General features: G+C 42.2%; 2 protein-coding genes and 1 long non-coding RNA gene across 6 annotated transcripts in view; 1 reads left to right on the top strand and 2 right to left on the bottom strand.

The window, feature by feature from the left end:
• The window catches only part of SLC12A1 (solute carrier family 12 member 1), a 66134-nt gene extending 56927 nt beyond the window's left edge, over nt 1-9207 (bottom strand). For both annotated transcript variants that reach the window (XM_050966895.1, XM_050966896.1), the window contains exon 1: nt 8797-9207. In XM_050966895.1, the coding sequence (XP_050822852.1) occupies nt 8797-9207 (411 nt within the window). The remainder of the gene's footprint in view (nt 1-8796) is intronic.
• Nucleotides 9208-15466: 6259 nt separating this feature from the next.
• Nucleotides 15467-24039, bottom strand: CTXN2 (cortexin 2). 3 transcript variants are annotated; one of them, XM_050966940.1, is made up of 5 exons: nt 23456-24038; nt 22925-23207; nt 22308-22374; nt 18263-18430; nt 15467-16073 (listed from the first exon to the last, which is right to left on the bottom strand). In XM_050966940.1, exon 5 carries the CDS (start codon nt 16017-16019, stop codon nt 15771-15773), a length of 249 nt encoding a protein of 82 aa, XP_050822897.1. In that variant the 5' UTR covers nt 16020-16073; nt 18263-18430; nt 22308-22374; nt 22925-23207; nt 23456-24038; the 3' UTR covers nt 15467-15770. The 3 variants fall into 3 exon arrangements, with proteins under 3 accessions (XP_050822897.1, XP_050822898.1, XP_050822899.1); XM_050966941.1 differs by lacking the exon at nt 18263-18430 and having other exon boundaries at nt 23456-24039; XM_050966942.1 differs by lacking the exons at nt 18263-18430; nt 22308-22374 and having other exon boundaries at nt 23456-24039.
• Nucleotides 16087-19891, top strand: LOC127057827 (uncharacterized). Its single transcript, XR_007776186.1, has 3 exons — nt 16087-16750; nt 19259-19421; nt 19729-19891. It is a non-coding gene; the product is annotated as an uncharacterized LOC127057827 (long non-coding RNA).
• Nucleotides 24040-24926: the final 887 nt, after the last annotated feature.

The raw sequence follows: 24926 nt of genomic DNA, 5'->3' as shown, positions 1-24926 counted from the left end.
TGGCAGATGACATTCAGTGTTGATAAATGCAAATTAATGCACATTGGAAAACATAATCCTAACTATACATATAAAATGATGGGGTCTAAATTAGCTATTACCACTCAAGACAGAGATCTTTTAGTCATTGTGGATAATTCTCTGAAATCATCCACTCAATGTGCAGCAGCAGTCAAAATGCAAACAGAATGTTGGGAATCATTAAGAAAGGGATAGATAATAAGACAGAAAATATCATATTGCTCTATATAAATCCATGATATGCCCACATCTTGAATACTGCATGCAGATGTGGTCGCCCCATCTCAAAAAAGATATATTGGCCTTGGAAAAGGTTCAGAAAAGGGCAACAAAAATGATTAGGGGTTTGGAACGGCTGCCGTATGAGGAGAGAAAGTGTTATTTACTCTTTCTCAGAACACAAGAACTAGGGGCCACCAAATGTAATTAATAGGCAGCAGGTTTAAAAGAAACAAAAGGAAGTATGTTTTCTCACACAACGTGCTGTCAACCTGTGGAATTCCTTGCCAGAGGATATTATGAAGGCCAAGATTATAAGAAGGTTCAAAAAAGAACTAGATAAATTCTTGGAGGATAGGTCGTTCAATGGCTATTAGCCAGGATGGGCAGGGATAGTGTCCCTAGCCTCTGTTTGCCAGAAGCTGGGAATGGGCAACAGGGGCTGGATCATTTGATGATTACCTGTTCTGTTCATTTCCTCTGGGGCACCTGGCATTGGTCACTGTCAGAAGATAGGATACTGGGCTAGATGGACCTTTGGTTTGACCCAGTAGGGCCATTCTTATGTTCTTAAGAAGGCCATTGGGGTGAAGAAATCATGGTCCCTTGCTAGGAAGGAGAAAAGTAGGGAGAGGTGTCAGAGAATGGGGCTCTGTGCTGCCACTCTGTTGGGTAGGTGCCCGCCAACACCTGCCTAGTTATGTTGCATATTGTCAGCTGGCATGTGCATGCCCAAACAGGATTTGACTTGTAGTGTACACATATATGTATTAATGTAGAAATATATAATGCATAAGATTTTACTGTATGTGTAATTAAAACTGTGAAGAACCTGCTTTAATGTGATACCACCACAGGAACATAATTAATTACAATCATTATAACAGTAACAGCAACACATCACACATCTTACAAAATCAGGAACATCTACTTACAATGACCCTCATACAACATTAAGTGTACCATAAAGTAGAAGCATCTCTTCTTATGAAAGGCAATGTATTCCAGGGGATAGGCTACCTGTCTGGGACATAGGAGAACTGGATTCTATTTCTGGATCTGCCATTCACTAAGTGTGTGATACTGAGCAAAGCCAACATTTCCAAAAGTGGCCTCTAATTTTGGCCACTTCAGTTTTTAAGAGTCCAGCTTGAGAGCTATGGCACCTTATTTTCAAAGGTGCTGAGCACCCATAACACGAAGTCAATGGGAATTAAGTATTCTTGTTGTGTAGAAAATATGGGCGTAGTTTTGCCATCAGATACACAAATAGTAGATAGCTTTGCTGCATACACACCTACATATCCGAGCTGATGTTCTATATTCTCCTACTAGTGCTACCTACCATCTTATCTGATGAAGAAGAACAATGCTGTACTTCTTTGGAGAGAATTTCTCTCTTTAAGTGCATCTGTGGGTGGGATTTTCAAAACTACCCATGTGATTTAGGAGCACAAATCTCATTGTGCCTTTGAAAATCTCACCCAAGATGATAGCGGCTACATTCACTCAAAATACAGTCAATAATTAAGTAGAGGCCAGGAGGATTAGCAGCCATAATATTGTCACATGAATTTTTGTTTATTGCACAGTCATGGGATCAAGTCGTCAAAGACAAAAAATAAAATGTTCAGTCATTCCCACTTGAAATTAGTTGTTTCTTACATACTTCAAATTAATTTGTACTTTCACATTCCATTACCGTAAATTATGGTCCTAACCGTCCATGTTGCATTTTAAATTGGAGTGCTTTAGGGACTGATTATTTATTTACCAAATGGCTTTACCTGGGCAATTAATGCATTAAGGATAAGGAGAAAAGGTGACAGAACATTTCAAGAAGTCACCCAAATCAAAAGTTATTGCTGTTTTAAACAGTTTCCCTTCTTCATTTCAGAACGTTTCAGCTTTAATATCTTGTGTGGCTAGTAACGATGTGCTCATCCAATCTAAATAATAAGTGTGGAGAACAGCCAAGGAGATGAAGGAAGGTTAAATTATTTTTTATGGTGGGATAACTGTTAGACCCAAGCAATTCTCACTCACTATCAGCTGTGAAATAGTTCTTACAAAATATATCTTTAGCTATAATTGGAATTTTGGAGCTTAATACGAGCTAAAAATGACACATCTTGTTAAAGATTACACACGTTTGACTCCAGTAGTGAACGAGCTGGAGCTCAGATGTTCCTTTCAGCCTGCTTAAATTCTGGCATCAGAAAAACTAGACATTTAAAAAAATGTATTAAAGATGAATGTTTTATCTTCTGATGTTAAACTAGCATCAAAGCACAATGGAAAGGCTTATGTGGGACTCAGACAGTTGGAGTCACAAAATATATCGCTTCTAGCTACCAGCAATGGGCTCAGACAGGCTAGTTATGTTTGACAACTTTGTCTGGTTTTGTTGTTTGAATCTAGTTTTCTCCTAGTGAGATGTGCTTACTTCCATGTGAACAGCAATGAGAAAAGACGGGGATAGTATTTAATGCACCAGCCAGGTATGGCATACACTGCATCAAACACTAGCAATGGTGCAGGATTACAGGGCTTTATATGGTACATTGTGTGGGGTTTGCATAAATGGTCATACGAATCACAAGCCCACCCTTCCTCAAACCATCACATGCACGGCTAGGACTACTAGTGGAACCCACACCACTCAGTGTGATGCTCTGTTCCCCTCTAGTGTAGGCTAGACCACATATAGAGGTTGATGAGCCTACTACAGCTGTGTCTAGCAGGAGCAACGCCAAGCTCTGCATAATGCAGAATTCTTCCTCCCACCTAGTTTGCCATGGCTGCTACTTCATCCTTCAAAACCCCCATTACGTGTTTTTAAGCAACAGGTTGGCTCACATAACAAGTTCCTGCTACACTGTGGTTTGCAGGGAGCTACCACAGGGCTGGGCTCCACTGCTTGCAAGGATGGATGGGCATACCTTGTGCAAGCTCTTTAAGTCCTACCTCCCTCTCGCACAGTGTAACAGCAACATGTTTAGGGGGCAGAGGGCGGAACCGAAGTCAATAGCAAAACTTCGAATGATTTAACTGGGAGTTAGAGCAGGCCCATTGTGTAAAAAAAAAATAATAATAATTGGAGATATACCAATCTCCTAGAACTGGAAGGGACCTCGAAAGGTCATCAAGTCCAACCCCATGCGGTCACTAGCAGGACCAATTTTCACCCCACATCCCTGAGTGGCCCCCTCAAGGATTGAGCTCACAACCCTGAGTTTAGCAGGCTAATGCTCAAACCACTAAGCTATCCCTGCCCATATCACTGAGTTATCCCTCATTATAATGCTAATTGAAAAAGTCCCATTGAAATCAAGTCCTTGCTTGTTTTCACAAACTGCCTGGGGAATGGTTGAGTTATTTCCATCATAGAAGCAGTTGGTGCATATGTTAACACAAAGCAATAACCAATGTACCCCAGGGAACAATCTAGCCCTGGCAGAGGGAGAAGCTTGATATCCTGATAGATCTTCTCCAGCACTAATTTCTAATTTTCAAAAGTGACTAGTGATTTTGGATTGCCCCAGTTTTGGGAAGCCCAAATTGAGACACCATTAAGTCGGCTGCTATTCAGTATGTGCTCTGAAAATTCCACCCTCTGAAAATCACACACCTTTAAGAGGTCTCAAGATAGACGCTGCAAAACTGAGACTCCCCTGCCCCCAATCACTAGTAATTTTTGCAATTCTTGGCCTAAGTTCCTGTGCACAGGAACTACTTTTCATAATCATTCTGCTAGTGTCAACTGTAGTCTAAAACAGTGGTGGGTAACCTGCGGCCCATCAGGGTAATCCACTGGCGGGCCATGAGACAGTATTGACATTGACTGTCCGCAGCCACGGCCTCTCGCAGCTCCCAGTGGCTGTGATTTGCCGTTTCTGGCCAATGGAAGATGCAGGAAGCAGTGGCCAGCACGTCCCTGAGGCCCGCACCACTTCCCGCAGCTCCCATTGGCCGGGAATGGTGAACTGCAGCCACTGGAAGTTGTGGGAGGCCATGCCTGCGAACGGTCAATGTAAACACTTTCTTGTGGCCCACATTTTCCTGATGGGATGTGTGCGGGCCGCAGACTGTCCACCACTGGTCTAGAGCTTACATGGAGTTGTTCCACATAAAAGGAATGAAATGTGATTATTTCACTAATAATCAGTTACTGTAACAATTCCATAATATCCCATGTGCACTAAAAACAGTGTGACAAAATTACTGTGCTTGCATAGTGATTGCTATCCTAACCTATCGTGCAATTACATCCAATTTATTTATTTTTCTAAATACCAAAATTGCCTTCTCTATGTTCTTATCCTGTGTTCTCCAGTGTTTCAGGTTAAGATCTCAAAACACTTTACAAACATTGATAACTTTGACCTCTCAGCACTTGCTTCAGGTCCAGTTAAATATTAATATATCCATTTTATGAATGGGGTAATTAAGACCCAGGGAACTTGTGACTTGCCTACGTCATACAGTGAATCAGTGGAAGAGCCAGGATTACAGCCCAAAAATCCTGATTGCTAGTGATGTGTGTCAACAGCTAGAACAGTCATGACCTGCAAAACCTTAAGTTAAAAAAGTAATGTTATGAAGCTTCTGAAATGAGCCAGACAGTTCTTGCTTTGGCCTTTGTTCACTAAAAAAATCCTCAAAGGACAAAAACCAAAACAGCTAAAGTTCAGCTACATTTTGTAAACAAAAACAGATACCCAAACTGAAAAGCTGTCCAGTAGCAAACCTCAGACTGAATTAGGTTATAAAGGTCAAGACAAACCCCTGAACACCAGGGTTTCATTGTGCTACTTCACATTCACCAGTGTCATTCCTTTATATAATACAAGAAGCTTATCTGAACATGGAGGGCCAGATTCCTCATTGCCTTGTCCTTTTGAGTTTTCACTTGTACATCTGCAAAGTGAGTGGAGGTACCAAATTGGAATTCTCCACTCATTTACATCAGGGATAGTGTTTTATACCCACTTGGCATTCATGTTGTGTAGCTGTAAGTGACCACACAAGGGACCTGATTCTCATTCACATTAAGGCCACTTTACACAGCTCATTGTAAATGTGAGAAATAGAGGGGAGTCAGGCCCTGATTTTCCAAACGGTTAACTTTAGGCTTGATTTCAGTACTTCTGATTGATCCTTCCTGGGATGGATGAACCTCAAGAGGTTTGTAGTTTGAACTGCATTTGAACCAGCATCCAAAAGTCTAATGCTTATCCAAATTATTCAGACCTCACAAGTCTCTGGAGACGACTTCTTCCACATTTGCCAGAAATAGAAAAGGAACTGTTTTTTTCTTACTGTATTTTGGCACATCTAGTCCCAGCTGGAAGCTAGACATGAATCCCCTTCTCCCGCCTCTTCCCTAAGATACATCTGAACAGTTTAGAATCTCAGGGGGAAAAAATAATTTGATTTCCACTCTAAAAAAGGGGTGAAGGTTACATCTCAGCAATGCTTTTTATAGAGAACTTGGTTTGGGGGTAAAAGGATTCCTAAATCGGTTGAACCATCCCTAATAATTTCTTCCTGTAGGTCTTCAATTACTTTGTTTAACTGTTGCAAAGAAAAACTTTATAGAGGGCTTGATCTAGTAGTCTTTGTCCACCCAAAACTCTCAGTGCAGTTGTGTTTTACACCTATTCTTCGCTCACTTTATATGTGTGTGATTACAGAGCAAGGCATCGCAGAATCAGGCTCCCAACATTCCATTAAGGTTTTTTTTTTTATATAGAAATGAATTACACTGGTGCACATGAAGTAACACAGACGTTTGTGAAACCCTGCTATTCAGAAGGTTGGTCTTGACCATTACAGTGTGATTCAGTCTGAGACTTGCTGTTATACATTTTTCAAATATATTTAAGCGGAATTTTGAGAGTGCAGGGAATCAGACCTAGACAATGCATTTCTGGTGAATCGTTGTGGGAAAAGTAGGTGCAGAGGGCAACAGAAAGGAAGATTATAATGACAAAGGGCCTGTTTCTTGTTAATTAATGATCAATTTACCAGAGGTGGCTGTGCAGATAAAATGGAGCATGCATCGAATGACTGCTGGAGGGGAAGTTTGTTCATTAGACCCATCAATCTTGTGGGTCAGTGGTAAACTCTCCTATTCATTCAGTTAATCAAAACTAAGGCCACAATCCCCCTAGAAAGGAGAGGGGAAATAACCCCAACACTAGAAAATCATTTAAAGCGGTTTAGGTATCATTTCTCAAGAGCAGCTGTTCTCTGTGGTTCTAACTAGTTTTCTGTAAGTCTGTCTTGCCTCTATACTTCCATGGTCCCATCACCATAGTATATGAGTGAATTCTAAACAACTCTTTTGCCCTGGGCAATAAAAAAGGATTTAGCCAAATGATTTCTGAATAAATGGTTGACAGACGATCACTCAAGTGGTGCCTCTCAGACCCTCCCAAAAATCATTGTTACAATAAATAATGAGGGCCAAAGTCATCCCTAGTGTGAATCCATTGATATCAGTGGGGTAACCAGTGCCCTAGGGATGAATTTGTCCCAAAGAATTGTCTGTTAACATATACCTCTTTAAAGCAAATACTTTCAGAACCAACACACATTCTTTCATGTGTTTGAAACTCATCTTAATTTGCATCTTGTCACCTTTTCTTATGTAAGCAGAGTCAGGATGAGCTCTACCCTGACATCTGGTGGTGAATTATGGTGAGTGTGGAAAGGAATTTCAGAGGCTGATCGTGTTTGCATGGGCACACCCACTCCGCCTAGCATAGCCCACGGCAGCCTAAAATGGTTACTTTCACAGCTGTGGGATCCCCAATTTCTTTGTTATTGGAGCAGGAGGAAAAAAGTGTTGTCACCCTGATTAAGTAAATGAGGAACTACAAAACTGTTTTATGATAAAGGGTTTCACTATCAACTAAATAGCACTTGCTAGACAAGGGACATGGATTCCAAAACCCAGTGAATTGAGAGAGGCTGGGGATAAGTATCTGTACTTGGTGGTGTAGGTTCCTTGTGTGAGCTAGAAGCACCAGTTCCATCTACTCCTCTCTCCACTGTGGAATATCAGAGTTGATTTTTGATTCCCTTAAGAATCTAGCTACAGGTTACTGAGCTGAACTTACTCTGGGCTAATGGTGCACTAGCACTGGTGTTCCCCTACTGTGAGCTGAAATCACTTAAGAGCTGGAATTGCTCAGCTGAGAGCACTGAGTACTGTGCTAACTAGTGGGGGAGCCTGAAGCTATACTGCAGTGCAGAGCAGCTGGCAGAGTGGAGTGGAGCAGTTGTGGAGCCACTGAGTGAGTGGAGCTGAGCAGTTTGTGGGGACAGCTGGAGCAGATCACGGGACAGCTGGTGGAGCAGAGCAGCTGGCAGAGTGGAGCAGCTGAGGGATCGGTGGAGCAGCCCACAGAGTGAGCAGAGCCGAGCAGTTTGCGGGGATGGCTGGAGCAGATCACAGGATGGCTGGTGAAGCAGAGCCGCTGGTGGAGCGGAGCAGTTTGTGGGGACAGCTGGAGGAGCAGAGTGGAGTGGCTGGTAGAGCGGAGCAGTTCATGGAGAAGGCGGAAGCAGAACCTCACGGAGAGGCAGGGCACTTGGCCCCGGACTTCATAAGGTGCCCCTTTCTACCCAGGCTGGCGGAGGTGGACCTCTGCAGACAGACTCTCGAACTCTGGGGCTGTACTGACCTGGGACAGAGACTTTTGGGTTGCGGGACTTTTGGGACTGTGGGTGATCTTTGGGTTGCTGGACTCTAGGGACATTTGAGGTATTGGACTTTGGAGTCTTGGGGTGATTTGGGGGTTGCTGGACTCAAGAGCCTAGGGAAAAGGACACGGTCCAATTTCCTGGGGTGGGTCTTTGCTCACGGTTTGGTCTACGAACTCTAGTTAAGGTGTTTTCCTAATGTAATGCTTGTTGTTTATCTCATGTAATTAAACCTTTTCTGCTACACCGAGACTCTGCTTGCAAGAGGGGAAGTATTGCCTCTTCGAGGCGCCCAGGGGTGTGTGTAAGATTTTCCCAGGTCACTGAGTGGGGGCTCGAGCTGGTTTTGCATTACGTTGTAGGGAAGGGACCCCTGTGTATTGAACCTGGCCCTTGCTGCTATCAATTCAGCCTGGCAGAAGGGTTACACTTACAATTTGGTAGCTTTTGTTCATAGCACAATTGGGTAAAGCTTTGTATTTCTGACTAGTTGATAATGGATAATTATGGCTTAAGTTGTTACTTCTATACATTTAACCGTAATTCAAACATAAAATAAATCCTGTGGTTTTATAGCTGTAGACAAGAAATAGGCATATTTTTCTACTGATTGAGTACATTCATTATTTTCAACCACATACAAACCTGTTTAACAAAGATCTTTGCTCCTAGCAAAATACAGAACAGAGAACATCCTGCAGGTACAAATCTAAATAAGGGAAGTATTTAGTTATAGTTTTTTCTCTTGCACAGGGTTCACAAGATAAGGGGCTGGATATATTAATAAACAAAAGTAACCTGGAAATGTAATGGAAAATGTTTGTGTCATTCCTTTCAACTTACCTTTGCCAGTTGTTCATGAATTTCTAACAAGCTTGGTCTATTCATTTTGACTCCACTGATGCTGCCAGTGTTTCGATAATAATCAATGTTAGGAACTGCATCCACTGTGTTATGACCAAAGGTTTTTAGGTAGTATGTGTTACTATGAGTATCATAGGGATGTAAATTTCCATCTGATTTAACAGTATCCCCATTTTGAAGAAAATTTTCATATAATGCTCTATTTCCAGGCCTGTGACTGATCCTGTGTCTGCCATGTGCTTCTTCAGTAAATGATGTTTCTTCATAATGTGGAGGATCGGCATCCTCTTGGGGTGTTGCATTATTGTCATGGCTTTCGTTAATTACATTAACTTGAAACCTATTTGGACTTGGTTCCAAGAATACATTTGGAGAATTATTCATTGACATTTTCAGGGATGTTACGTGCTTAGGTCACCAATCTTTCTATTCTTCTGTAGTCGGAGGTCGTGTTGCTTTATCTGCAATAAGACAATAATGCTGTTGCATTTGAAAGATCTTGGTTCTTAATCTAGCAAAGTTGAATGGAGATTTTCTTGAACTGTTCACTTGTAAATATTCTTCTTAAGGTTGTCCTGCATGACTCTGTCGTCAAAAGCATAAGTAAAACTTTTCTATATTTAATTAACTTACACAGTAATGTAACTCTTCCATGATTTCTTAAAAAAACGTGTGAGACAGCAACCTTATCACTTTTTACAAACAGGGCCTTATCCAAAGTCTGAGTCAATGTAATCAATAGGAGTCCTGCTACTTATCTCAGTGGGCTTCGATCAGGCCCTAAATAGGCTAACACTATACTTAAAAGTAACTTTCCTGAGAATATTATCTTTTCAGGGACTAAACATAGTACTTCTTTGACTAATGTACAGCCCAATGGTTCATTGTAGATTAAAGGAATGCAACATCTAACCAAGAAGGATGGAATTCACCAGAGATCCTGCACATGGTATCTATCACTGCACATTGGTTAATTTCACCCATAGTGCAGAAGTAAATTGTCATGACTCTTCAAAAAATCCAATGTTTTTTTAAGTTAACTGTAATATATTAGACTATTAAAAATAAAACAAATAAGTCTTTACAATTTTCAGTAATTCCAAAATGTGAGATAATTTATGAGTAGGTGACTGAAGCACTGAAAACTATACATTTTAGATGTATCTAGGAGTAATGTCACATAAAGGAATAAATGTTAGAAAACTGAAGTATACAAAAACATGTTTTTACTAAATTGTAATGAATACAATAAATGAATGTGCCCAAATAACTGTAGCAAAATGACAGTTATTTATTATTGAAATATATATTAGCAATAGTTTTAGGCAATACAAGATTCAAAAAATAATTTTACAGACCTGATATTGCATTCCTTTTGTCCCCAAATACCCATTTAAGACCATTTGCAATAAATAGTGGCAGATGGTTAGAACTAAATGTGTGAGGGATGCAGAACGGCCCCCCGCCCTCCAAAAAAAGGAAAAAAGGGTATATATAAGGCCCAGTCCTGCAAATGGTTACGCTTTCAGGATTGGGTCCAAGGAGAACAAGCTGTCAAGTTAACTGACTCTGAAATGGCATGTATTACGAATTATTTGTGATCTGTACTAAATCCTGTGGCAGACCAATATGAGGCTTGAAATAATGCATATATTGATAACTACTTTCAGTAACGAAAGAAATGTGATTTTACAACCCTCTGTAGAACAATTCCGTAAAAGTTCAATCCTGTCCCTGTTGAGCTCATTCTGCGTCTTGAGTCTCTTTGAAAATATATCTGATAGCAGGAAATTTTGGAGAAAAAACATGCAATATTATAAAAGGATTATACCAACTGAACGTCAGGTAAATAAATAAACCCATTAGAAGAATGAACTGGGAATTAAAAGACAAATTAACCATATCTATTGATAGATTTACATATGCCTACCTATATAAAATATCGAATAATCACACAGGGGAATTATAACTTGAAGAGCCCCTTAACCAAATACACTGAAACCTTATTATGAGTCTTAGCTATAGCACTTGAATGCAAATCAGATGCAGATTCCATGACTCCCATCTACTCTCTATCTCGGTCTCTGTATATAGAATATCCTGCTGTAAACTCTCATCACAACCAAATTTCTTTATAACCCTCTAGATATTGGTTTTTCAAAGCAAGCTCTTCTTTTCTGCTTAATGTTTTGTGCACTCCACCAGAAAAAAGAAGTTCCTTCTTTCTGCTTCTTTGTTTGGTACTATTTTTTCTTGGTCACCTCTGATTCATATTACATTTGTTATGTTATTGATTGGTAATTTCTGAGCATAGATTGTATGCTTTTCCTCTTAGCATAAAAATCTTATAAAAAGAGTGCACAGAAATGAAATATTTTCTTACATAAGGGCCAAATCCTGATCCTACTAAAGTCACTAAGAGTGTTACTGCTGACTTCAGTAAAAACCAGATTTGGTCCTAACTCTGTGCTTGTAGACTCTGGGTGAAATCCTGGCCCTTTTAAGTCAATGGGAATTTTGCCTTTGGCTTCAGTAGACCTATAATTTCAACTTCCAAGTTTACTTCTAAGTTAAGTGTTTCTGCCACCAGGAAAATAAAAGTCTCTTACTTTTCTGCTGCCTTTGCAAATAATTATTTATTTTTTGCAGTAGATTTCCAGAGGTCTGTTAGATGCTGTTATTTGCCATTAAATTTAGTATTATTAGTATTATTGTATTATGCATAAGTTAACAAGCTTACACTGTTCAGGATAGTTTAACTTACCTCTTGGTCCCGTGCTGTAGTGAAGGGCAATCAGCTTCTTATTTACTTCTGTATATAGACTATCCTTCTCTCTTATGCAGCATGGATTTTATCTCATTGGCTAATTCTTTCTTCTGTGCAAAATATCAAATGACTCACCCAACCTCTGCCTTTGACACATGCTCTAAAACGCTCCTAAATGACTGATTTAGAGGGACATTCTAGCTTGTTAAATATCAACTACTAAATGAACCTGTTAATTCTTGGAAGGAAGGAATAAAACTGTGCCTGCATGTCATAGAAGTAAAATAGGTTGGTTTATTTTTCTTTAGAATTTATAAAATATAGCTACAGGCTTCTAGGCAGCTGTATCAGTTACTGTCCCATAACTATGGATCTGCTTATGTCCACTTGCATGTACGTATGACCTTCCTGTTTATTTTCTTTAAGATCATGGATCATTTCATTTTAGATTTTTTTTCTTTGATACCTTAGGGGTTGGGGAAGAGGTACAATAAGAGGTGGCTGAATTTACATTGAAATTTCTAAAACTCCATGACTGGAAATCTGATTTTAGCAGATCGCATTTGGAAGTTGAACAGTGAATCCAGCAAGTAGTCCCATTAAAATCAATGGGAAAGACTCATGGAATAAGATACTACTCATTATTACTGTGGTTATTTATTTTTTTTATTATGGTAGTTCCTAGAGGGCCCACTCACAGTTTAAATGTGTTTAGCTTTAAGCACATGAGTGACACCATTGGCTTGATTGGGACTGCTCATGTGCATAAAGTTAAATATCGGTGACACCTTTGCAGGACTGGAGTCTGTATAGACACAGAGTGAGAGAAAAGCAGTATTATGATCTCTATTTTAAAGATGGGGAATAGAAGCACACAGAGAGTAAGTGACTTGCCCAGGGTCTCACTGGGAATGTGGCACAGCTGGGAATTGAATCTCCTGATCTCCTGAATCCTCTTCCAGTGATTTAACCACAAGTCCGTCCATCTCGACAGTGCATGTAGCAGAATTGGGCCAAATAGCTGTATCATTTGAAATGAGCATGTTTATTTGTTCACAGACTACTCTGACTTTGCAATGGTGTGTTTGTAGAATCTACCAGCTACATCATTCTCAGTAAACGCTCCTCTCTGCATTGAAACTCATGCCTATTGGGCGTAGTGCTTGAGCTTAAGCCTCCAGATGGGGTGAACTTCAGCCTGTGTGAGTGATGTGCCTATCACCACATCTGAGACTTGGACAGTGGCACTATTCAGGGAGTTAATATAAAGCTTCATGCTAAAGAAAGCATAGCCTAGCGGTCGGAGTATAGGTCTGGGGTGTCAGGTACTCTGGCGCTCTAGGCCTAGCTTTGGACAGGTCTATGAAAAGAGTTTGGGAATTATGTTTAAAAAATCAAAGTTTAATGGGGTCACACTTTGCTGGCACTATGTTTAAAATCATGGCTTTGCTCAGCTCCTTGCTTAGGCTATAACACATTTTAGAACACCGGTTAGCCCCATCAACATCCCCTATCAACACTGTTTAAAACTGGTTTAGCTGGAAGCATGTTTATGCATAATCTTGAATTCATTTAGATTCCCAGCATGGATGAGACCACTGATTCTCCTTGTGACCTTGATGAGGTCATTTAACCTTCCTGTTTCCATGCCTTGGTTTCCCCATCAGTAAATTGGGGATAAGAATACATGAGAGGAGAATCAGGCTGTGTGTGAACTTTTTTGAGTCTATCTCTGTTAAAAACCTTGCCCTGTATTTTTGAGGAAAGCCTTTTGAAAAGTTCCAGCTTGTGCACTCCTTCTTGTAGGCTTGAGTCTTTCCTTTTGAGGGAGAAACAACTAATGTTGCTCTGTAATCAAAATGGAATTTGAATATGGCTATAACAAAATATTGTAAAGTCAAAGAACTAAGTACAGTTCATGGACCAGAGTAAAACTGAACTAGTACATTATTTCTTGTTACCAAGATGAAAAGGGTAATTATGAGCATGTGTACAGTGTGCTAAATCTCTGCACTGGATAATTTTGCACGGTAGATACTTGATTTATATTTGAATTAAAACAAAAATAAATAGAGTATATTCAAGCTATGTGGCCTCAAAGGTTTCTCACACTGGAACCCAAGCCATTTAAATGCTACATGTTCCAGGTCACAACTTTTTACATTGCACACTTTGGAGAAGTGGATGGAGAAGACCACCAAAAAGAGTCAGTACCACCAGTACTGTTCTCTTTCTTGCTATTAGTCTCAGGCATGATGTTCGTTGCTTTTCCATATAATTCAGCGTCTTTCCTCGTGAATGGCATTTTGCTTAGCCAAGTTCCCTTCACTGCCACTTATCTAGCAGATATAGCGTGTGGCACAATATGGATTTTGCTGAATTACTGTAAAACAAACAATCACTACAACTCATCTTCTTGTCTGTGCATCTCTTAGCACACATAGCTGTATAGTGAGAGTGACAGTGCCTAAACAAAGTCTGATTTCAAGTTTCTCAAAAGTGGAATTGAATTACTGTCAAGTTCTGACACTTTCACACAGCAGCTATTTGTGCTAAGAGGTGACCTTGAGGTGTTACTATTCAGCTTCTGTTTTTTTCTCTGTGTTACCTCTTCTGTCTTACTAGAACCCTCTGCCACAGAATTCCTCAGTGTGACACTCCAAATCCAATCCAATGGTAGGGCCAGATCCTGGCCCCTGATTTGCCCCTTTGCACCACTCTGTTAGTGTAAAGAGACTGAAAAACTGTCCTGCTCTGCCTGTTGGGACTTTTCTAGCATGGGGGGAATAACTGGATGGTGCACAGCTGGCATAAACAGGTCTAGGTTCCATCCTCTTTTGTTCCACTGGTATAGAGAGACTTGCAGATTGCCTCTGTACTCTGGCAATCCTCAGCTGGTATTATGGCCATTGCGGGCTGTTACCATCCAACACAAGTTAGAGCAGCAAAGGCCGTTACAACTTCTGCCAAGAGCTGAACCAGTCCCCAGGGGAGCTCAAAGGTGCTGCAAAGACAGCTATACACCCCTTTAGGTCCTGCTCTGAGCACAGCTCAACTAGACTGGTAGAATGGGTCCTTAACTAATATTTGCTTTTTTCTCTTCCCCTCCCCTCATCTCTGTGAATCTCTGTCAGGCTCAGAATGACTTTGCTTTCTCATGTGAGCTACTAACCAATTTTCAGCTATATAAGGATGTGGGGATGGAATTAGAGGCTCTGGTTGGATTTTTGAGCTGACATGTGTCTTGCAATGGTGAGTGTACCATATATCTTATGTATAGCAACCAACTCATCATTTACCCCCCACCCCCACTCCCATCCCAATAACTCGTGCTTGGCCAGCTAAGAATTTGATTAGAGCAGGAGAAGGGAAGCTTTGTTTCAGCAAGTGTAAACAGTTTTCTCAGACTGGGAGCAAGAAACAGCCCTACACATTGTTCTGAAAAGACTGTGGAAACACTGTATATAGTAGCAGCAGCACCATGCTCCTCTCACATGGATTTAGCCAATGCGACAGCTCCTCCAGGTGTTCAAGGGTGGGACTTTCATTAGTGACTGCAATAACCATTAGCTCTTACCTTGGTTTTTCTGTTCTCTTAGTAACTGAAAACAAGAGTTTCCACATGCAGACACGAGTACCTGCAGGCTTCTCCCCTTGTGCTGTGATCCTGTTGTGCTGTTTAATCTTGCAAACTAAGCTGGTCCAGTACATTGGGCTGATTAGTTTTTACATATAAGATTTCCAAGGTCAGTTTCTGGACTTAAAGAAATCATGTTGGTTGAGTTGGGAGTTACTATTATGTTTACTATCCAAAAATATTTCAAACCCATTCCTCTTTTTCACTGACGTGATGTTGTGGCATGAATTCTGCCTATGAAGAGACAGGTGAGAGGTCTGATTCTCAAGAGATTTCTCTGCCCCTCCTCCTCACTGAATGTTTAGTGAATCATCTCCCTGAAGTCTTTCTTTGACATTAACTGTTTCTTACCCACAGCTCCACAAAAGGTCAATTCCCAAAATAAAAGCAGCATTAAATGCTTTTATGAACCTGCAATGAATATTTATTTAGCAAAATGGATGCCACCATCATATCTTCAAAACATAGGTATATAGTACAAATGTATCAGCACTAGGTTTTCAAAATGAAATCAACATCAAAAGTAAGGCAGGATACTCTTTTGAGTTTTCATGCAAGAGCATATTCAAACGTTCCTTTATCAAGACCCTCGACTTCATCTTCCCAAGTGGAAGATGGCATGCTACTATAGGGGTCCAATAAGATTTTGAAGCATCTAATAATAAGTAGTCCCAAGAAAATGCACAGAATCCCTACGAAGGCAAAGCCAGTTTTTTGCTCTAAAGTCAGTGAGAAGGCAGACACTTCGTTGACACTCATGCTGGCTGAAGCGTTGCTGCAGTAGCTACTGCTCATCATTGGGCGTCACATACTGGTGAGTCTTCGGGATTTTCACTCATATTCCTTCTTTGCCTGTATACAAAAGTGGAGTCAGTTTGGTTATGGCCAAATGTAACATAGACCTCTGAGCTATTATCAGGATAAAAAAAAATTTGAAAACAAAAACTGCATGAGCATTAATAGCGAAAGTACATTTTTGTACACTCAAATCAGCCTGGCAACACTGTCATTAGAAATTGGTAGTCCCTGAACAAAAGCTAGTTGGAGTTGCTAATCCTGACAATGACAATGAAAAACTGATCATTTACTTGCTTATCCCTCCCACCCAAAATAGAAAACTACTGGCTGCTTTAAATGACATTTCATCAGATTGGGCAAAATCCTGCCAATCTTCATCAGGTCAGAGCTTGCAAGGCCTCCATGTGAAGAGTTAAATGGGAAACTTATGCTCGAGAGCTTGCACTATCAATATCTGAGTCCTTAATCTAGTGAAACACCCATTGACTTCAATGAGCATTTTACCTGAGTCAGACTGATGGATTGGGCCCATGTATTTTGGCCTAGAACTCTAACTGCAATAAACCAAACGTACAGAATGAAAACGTCATTTTTATATATTGTTGGGCTAGACACGATAAATTGATCCCTGAAAGTGCTCCCGTCAATTCTGGAACTCCACCAGGGCAAGAGGCGGAAGCAGAGTCGACGGGGGACCCGCGGCCATCAATCCCATGCCATGAGGATGAGAGGTAAGTCGAGAAAAGATACATCGACTTCAGCTATGCTATTCCCGTAGCTGAAGTTGCGTAACTTACAACGACCTCCCCCCTCCTCCCCCAATGTAGACCAGGCCTTAGTGTGGGTGGGGGGAGTGAGGAGGGGCTCGCTAGCCCATGTAGTGGCAGTAGAGGCTGCAAAGAGGGTGTGGCCAAGTGGGCTAGGGAACATGGCCAGGGCCCCACCCATACACACCATCTGATGCCTTGAGACTGCTGCTGGACTGAGCATACATTCCACAATTTTTAGAGGTGTCCAAGTGACATTTCTGAACATGCTTTCTCCTGTGCTCTTGGGAGCAATACGCCTGCCTGAGCCTTGGATGGACATTATGTTCTAGCCACTTCCACTCAGGTGCCGCACGCGCCTCATCACCACCACCACAACTCAGCAGACTTCAAGGTGTTAGAGTATGATAGGTGATCTGCAAAGGGGAAAGAAATTGGATTCCCCGCCCCCACCACCACTTTTTATTGGCTTCTTTAAAATGATAAAGAAGGCCAAAGAGGTTTTTCTTTTCTTCATAATTTTTGTCTGCTTGGTTTCCTGTTAGAAATGGATATTCGGCCTACCCTGAAGACTCTATGGACAACTAGAGAACTGGTAGGATTATAACATAGCAAGAACCAAGGGTGAAAAAAAATCATTTTTAGGCTAATTGTTTGTTTTTGTTGGCTGTTGTTAACACCTATTTAACAAAAACACTTGGGGAAAACATTCTTTGTGTTCAACACCCTTCCTTCAAGGAAGCTCCCACTATAAATTTCAAAGTCATTCCAGAAATCTTCTAGCTGAAAAACAAACAGCAGCCAGTAAAAGATTCTTGTTTGAATCCTCTCTTTCCCTCCTGATAACCTCCATTTTTCTTTATATAGATCATAAAGAACCAAAATTAAAAAACAGCCAAAAACGGGGAGGGGAGAAGAGAAAAGGGCAGAAACCAAACCTATTTTTTTCTTTTGCAGCTTCCATTTAACTTAGTCCATAATAAGGAGTAAGGATAAAAAGGAAGGAAGGAAGGATAGAGTTAAAAACTGTGGGCCAGATCTTTAGCTGATGTGAGTCAGCGTAGAGCTATTGACTTCATTGGAGTTACACTGGTTTATACCCATTGGATTTGGCCCTGCAACCTGTGCCTGTTTTAAGGTTTGGAAAATGTTGGTTTAAGAAGCTCCCCACCACCCTCTCTTTCCTCTCTCTGACTCCCAGTCCAAACCTCTGCACGTTGTTCATTAGCAAAATTCATTCCTCTTACTTAGAGGCTTGTCCATCAGAGCCATGAGATCTTTACTCCTGTTGACTAATGTCTTGTTCTGTGAGCTGTGCCATTGAACCAAATGGTACAACTTGAGGCATGTGGTGCTACTGAGTGAGAGACAAGGTGCCAGTATATGGCCCGTAGTAACCAAAAATAATACCAACCGCAACTGAATCACAATAATTGATATCTATATGAAGAAAACAAATGAAATAGATGAAACCACCTGGTTCACACGTTTTCATGTAAGGCACGTTTCCAGTTTTTCTAGGAGGTTTAACAGCTGCAGAGATTGGAGAGTAAAATCACAGAATTCTCAAATTGTTGCCCAAATCAGTTATATGTAACAGGATCCAGCCAAGAAGAAAGTTCCCCTTCCAGGAGTCCAGGGACACTGAGAAATTAAAAAATGAAAGGCTTATACTGGGAAATGATTTGTACACTAAAGCAAGAAGATATAGTGCCAGAAAATAAAGTACACCCTTAGGAGAGACAGAAGTCTCTGAGACAAACTATAGCCCAGGCTCTGCACTTGGTCTGCAGGAGGGGGACATTTGTGCCTATGTGAAGACCATGGAAATCAGTGGGGCTCTGCTTGGGTGCAGAGGTCTGTGCCCCCAACTCCCAGAGGAGCATAAACTCCCAATCTTGCAGTCTTACTCAGGCAAAATTCTCTCCCATTGGAGTCAATGGGAGTTTTGCCTGAGAAACGAGTGCAGAAGCAGGTTCCAAGATAAGATAGAGTTTACAAACCAAATCAAATCAAACCTGGAAGTAATACCATTTATTTTAATGAGGCAGGATGATAACATAATTCAGGAATGAAGAAGAGACACAAAAGACCCTGTGCTAAAGCACCAACAGGAGTATTATGCCCTGGAACCTGTGGCTTAATTAATAGGGTTAGACCAATATTTGGGCTGATTTCTCACACGGACTAGGAAACAACCATTGCTATTTGCCCTTGCATGCTTGCTCTACTAAACACTTGCTATTAGTCCACACTGATATTATTTTATTTATTTATTATTCATTTCATCATCACTGGCAATTATGGGTCAAATCTTCAGCATGCAAAGCCCGAGTAAATTGGCAGGGAGTACAAGGAAATGCATACAGGGCTGAGGAACAGAATTCTTGGCCCCAACCTGCGGTAGTGGGGTGGAATGGCTCTGTGGGTGCCATTGGCTATATGGAGTAATAGTGTATATTTCTTGTGCAGGAGCCTTAGGCGTGTCAATCCATATTGTGTCTCTCTGTTAAGCCCTGAGCTCTCCTTCTCTCCATCCTGAGCAGCAGAGCTGTAGTATTTCCACTGCATTTCAGGCCGTGGATACTCACAGATTGGAGTGGAGAATTTTGTCCTAAATATGTACCATATAAAGGTAAGATTTTACTTGTTTGGGGGAATGGGATATATTTACATTGTAAATCTGTTTACGGATTGGCCACTGAGGGCCGCAGCCAGCAGTTATGCATACATAATGTCATCTGTTCTAGAGTATGTCTGAAATCATGAGCAAAAAGACCACGAATGCTAGAGGGCTCTAATCCAACAAAGTATGTAGGTAACCACTAGGTCAGAGAGTGGGGCATGCATTATAGGAACTAGAACTTGCAGGGTCCATTTGTCAGGAGGTGCCACCAAACCTATTCCTATTGGTACAGTTTCTACAGTTTGCTTCCATGTAGTTTCACTCGACTGCCCCTCAAAATCCCTCTGGATTGGGAGAAGCAAGGATCCCTGAATAGCCTGCTATGGTGGAAAAGGCCATCTGATGCCCCTTCAAGACCAGAAAGGGAGCCACCAGGAAGCAGGAGTGGTAGAAATGCCTCACTCCCATGGATGACAAAGGTAAGTAGAGGGTGGGAAGCAGCTGGGTGTTGCTGGATAAATGGTGCTAAGGAGGTCAAAAGATGGTAGTGAGCACCGTATAGAAGCCTAGATAAATAGGTAGGTAAGTTGGAGTGCCTAAGGTTATTGTAACAGCATCTACCCATATCCGCCAAATGTTTGTGGACCCGAGCTGATGTTTAAAGTTCCATTAGAATCCAACCCTGATTATGGGTGGTTTGAGGGTTTCGATATGAACTTTTTGTGCAACCCTAGTTACCCACCCTCACATTTCCAGACTTTAGAAAAAGAAAGTGTTGACAGTAATTCCAGATATTCTTGGGAAAGGGTCTGAGAAGTCTGACCACAGCCTCCGAAGGTTGCTGATTACAAGACTTCCTCAAGAGTCTTCCTCGCATGCTGGATATTAGCCTTACCCTCAAAAACAAACAGGTATTGTTGTAAAGATCACCGTGTAGGGGCCCAATCTGGGGAGGTGCTGAGTACACTTAAGTCCCACTGAAGTCATCAGGAGTTGAGAAGTCTCAGATCCTTGCATGATCAAGCCCAGGTTGACTGAGAATTCACATTACATATTACAACCCAGGTTAAAAAACTAATTGTGCTTAATGAGTTTCAGGTAACTCCTGTAAATCACAAGTTTCACCTAATAGTAATAAAAGGTCATTCCTGCTTCCATGGTACTCAGATAGTTATCATTCAGGAAGTACTGTAGGGTTCATGGCTGAAGCAGTGGTGCAGTGACCCTGTCATTCTGATGATGCTTCAAATGGCCTGGATTCTAAATTAATGCTTCTAAGAATCTTTAAAAACCTGGCTCTGGAGGAGTGGCACTTCAGGCACTACAATTGCTGTAGCAGGAATTTGAAGGAGATAATGAAGGGAGAGGATTAGTGGCAGTGGTGAGCTGGAGCCGGTTCCCACCGGTTCGCAGGAACCGGTGGTTAAATTTAGAAGCCCTTTTAGAACCGGTTGTTCCATGCGGGACAACTGGTTCGAAAACGGCTTTTAAATTTAACAACCTGTAAATCTCCAGCAGCTCCCTGTCCCGCCCCCGGCCCCAGCTCACCTCTGCCTCCTCCCGTGAATGCAGGAAGCCTGGGAGTGCTGAGAAGGGCGGCTTTGCGCAGGTGAGTGGGGGGGAGTGAGCAAAGAGGGCTCTGGGGAGGGCGGCGCGGCCCAGCTCCCTGGCCTCAGCCAGGCAGCGTGCCCCGGCCTCGACTCCGGCTTCGGTCCCAATCTGGCGGCGCGGCCCGGCACTGGCTTCAGCCCTGGCAGCTTGGCCCACCTCTGGCCCTGGCCCCAGCCAGGCATCCCGGCTGGGCATCGCGTCCCGGTCCCGGCTCCAGTCCCGGTGGTGCGGCCCAGCTCCGGTCCTGGCAGCGCGGCCCGGTCCCAACCCAGCTCTGGCCCCAGCCCTGACTCCGGCTGGCCGGGCAGCATGGCTCCAGCCTGGCCCCAACTCCGGCCGGGCACCCCTAGCCGAGCGGCCCCGGGCGAGCAGCTCCAGCCTGGGGCAGCACCCCTGGCTCGGCCTCCAGCGCGGTAAGGGGGCAGAGAGCAGGGAGGGGGTGTTGGAAGAGGACAGGGGAGTTCGGGGGTGGATGGATAGGGGTCTGGGTGGATTGGGTTTGAGGCGGTCAGAGGGCAGGGAATAGGGGGATTGAATTGAGGCAGGGTTCCAGAGGGCCATCAGGAATGAGAGGAGGGATTGGATGGGGTGGCGGGGGGCAGTCAGGGGACAGGGAAGGGGGGATGGATGGGGCAGGGGTCCCGCGGGGATGGCGTCAAGGAACGTTGGGGTTGGATGGAGCAAGAGTCCCCTGGGGCAGGGGGGGCACGACCCCACTTGTAGGGTGAGGAGGAAGGAACCAGTTGTTAATTTTTTGGCAGCTAATCACTGGTGATAGGTATACCTCAAAAAGTTTTCTCCAGTTTCCATGAATTTGGAAGTTTATCCAAACCATCTAGACCATCTGAAATGACAACACTGGTCTGGAAATGTCACAAGAACAGCTCTGTGACTGCAAAGCCAACCTCACTTCAGTTAATATGCATATTGCATCCCTAAATCATTGCAGGAAAGTCAGCCTCTTCTTCCCACCCTATATAGCCAGCAGGTCATGATCCCAAACCTGGCATTCAAGAGAGTATTATGCAGGGAGCCCAGTGCCATGCTGCCCAGCACTGTTTGGTATCAGAAGGGTGTAATTAGCCATTCTGAGAGTGTAGTAGGACCAAGTGTGGCCTGCAGTACGTAAGCACAGGACATACTGCACCTTTTTGGAGAGCAGAAAATTCCATTCCACTGTGCATTCCTCTGCAAATCTGAGCCAGCAAGGGATTGCCACCTCCACCCCTCAAATATACAAAGTATTGTAAAGATAAGATTTTACTCCTAGTAAATGCACAGTACCTAGAGTATCCATTTGCTGGTAGATCCTGTGCTCTGTAATGCACTTATTCTTATGAGCTAGGGATGTCTGGATAAGTGAGAAACAGAATAGGAAAAAAAAAGATTCAGTGTCATCATCCTTGGATTTGTGAACATAAAATAATGCAGTACACTGGCTATGAGCATGTAGTATAATTGGACCATAAGATATGGAGTATCTGCAAGGCAACTGTTATATCTATAGCTTTCACGTCTCGTTGGCATCCTTTCGCACCAGGACACAAAAAGATAGAATTCAGTCTATAGTCATTTACAGCAAATTTCAAAGAGCAACATTGAAAAAAAAACATTTAATTTCTGTAAAAACTACCTGCTTTGTCTTACCCTAAGAGAGACTTGCTCTGAGAATATCCCTTACCTGGCCATAATACAGTCATTATATGTATTATTAAAAGCAAATCTACAGCATAGCTAGGAAATCATAACACAACAGCATAGCAAGCTCAATATATCCTGCAGAATTTAAACAGACAAAACCAGTGCAATTCTCCAGCCAAGATGTGCACAGCCCCCACCCTTCTTGTTTTCTAACTAGATAGAGAAGCATCCTTATCGAATGAAAACCTAGCAATACAAACCCTGTTCTTCCTTGTCCTCTCTCCCCATGCTGATGAACTGCAGAAGTTGCAGTGGCTCACAGTGTAGGTTCTCAAGCTGTTGAAAGCTCAGGATTGAGTCTATGCCTGCTGGGATTCTCCCTTGTGGCCACAAACCCAATGAGGCTCTCCAGGTTACACATCCCCAGCAACCCCCTCCGGAAGCTCTAGGGGTCATCGGTGGGCGTTTCTTCAGATGGATGGACGCATCGCTCGGGGACTCCTCTCCAAACACTTGGTGAAGATGTGGTTGGAAATTCTCGAACTGGGTTAAAAAAATTAAATAAATAAAAATAAAAGAACGAAAAAGAAAAAACCCTTTCGGATGATTCAGCCCCGCTTCCCTCCAATCCCCCTTCTACCGACTGAATTGAAGAAGTATGGAAACTTCCTGCAAAATACTACGTGAGAGGCATCAGCAAATCTTTGCTGCACACCCATCCAGACGCTGCAGCAGCCGCAACAGCGGCTGCCCAGCGATTTCTCTCTTGGATCACCGGAGCCTGCAGCTACCTTCCCTCCTGAAACACAAGGTTCTGGGACATGACATCTGGAGGCACAGCAGCACCTCTGTGTAGGTGTGAGAGGGATCCTTACCGTGCAAGCAACAATATCACACAGACAAGGGTTTTCTCACAGGCTGGTTTTCCTGTAGAGCAAGTGAAAGCGGGGAGGCGGGATTTGAAATTGACTAAGGTGTTCTGTGGCTATCTGCATTAAATTGCATATTTCCAGAACAATGCAGGGGTTCTCGCCTTTCATTCTGTGTGGGATATCTGAATTATTTAGGTCAGTTAATTTAGCCCTCGGGTGCAGTTTGGTTAAGTAGGCAACGCGGGTATATAATCAGTGTACTGCTAAAATCCTAGCCGCCTCAGCCCCGGATCTCCCGAGGGAGCGGTCACGGATTTAGATCTCACGCTTTCTACCATCTAGTGATTAATGAGACCGGAAGAGCCATGTTAAATACCCCGGACCCAAATCCTGCTCTCCTGCAAGCAACTGGTTTGGAGTAAACAAGCAAGATGTAGCCCATAACATTCAACTGGTTTCTGTGAGATCCAGGGGTGAGCTGAAGGATGGTCTCGTCTTATTTTGTGCCTACCTCTGGCATGGCCAACACCCCTTCTCCCAGCAGCTTAATAATAAATAATTATTAATAATAATCATGGCCAAGAGCTGTCATTCAGTGCTGAAGCTTCTTTGCCGAGTTTGTGCCTAAGTTACATATGTCTTGTAGATCTCTATTTGCAAATATAAATTTAAAAAATAAGGATTCCTCTTGCCATATTAGAAGGTGGTATTAATATGTATGTAGTCACTGGATGAAGAATTGTTTTTAAGTTGTTTTAAGTTTAATATATTATGTTTTCATGTATTAAATTAAAAAAAACCGCTCACGCACATTTTAACTAATCATGCCATTTCCCTGCATTCTAGTAATTAAGCACTCCATTGGAAATTCATACTGATTTCAGTGGCACAGGACTGGTATCCGAGTAAGTATCAAGGATGACAAGGTTTGCAGTTACACTGGCTGGCTGTACACCTCAGGTATATGCTGAAACACAAGGTTCAAGGCTAAAGACAGGGGAAGTCCTGGTATAAATGCATATCTTGAAAGGTTTTTTTATTGCTTTAATTAAAATAAAGTTTTAACTATTGTTAGATAAATACGATAAATATTATTTGTGAAGTTATTTTTTCAGAGAAAATGGGGGGCAGGTTTTTTCCTGCTGTGTGTTGCTATATTTACATATTAATCTTTTTTTCAGTGTTTGTACAGCACCTAGCACAATGGGGGGGCCTAAGATTTTGGGCCCTCTCATAATAGAAATGTTTACTACTACTATTACTAAAAATCTGTGTGATTGTTATCCTGTAATGGCCCTTCATAATCACAGAATGAACAATGTGTATTATGGAAAATGTTACATATATAAAATTAATTTTTAAAGGGATTATTATATGTAAAGACACTTGG

Source organism: Gopherus flavomarginatus, chromosome 9, assembly GCF_025201925.1.
Source record: "Gopherus flavomarginatus isolate rGopFla2 chromosome 9, rGopFla2.mat.asm, whole genome shotgun sequence".
NCBI classification, from domain to species: domain Eukaryota; kingdom Metazoa; phylum Chordata; order Testudines; family Testudinidae; genus Gopherus; species Gopherus flavomarginatus.
This window is presented reverse-complemented; position numbering and strand designations above follow the sequence as displayed.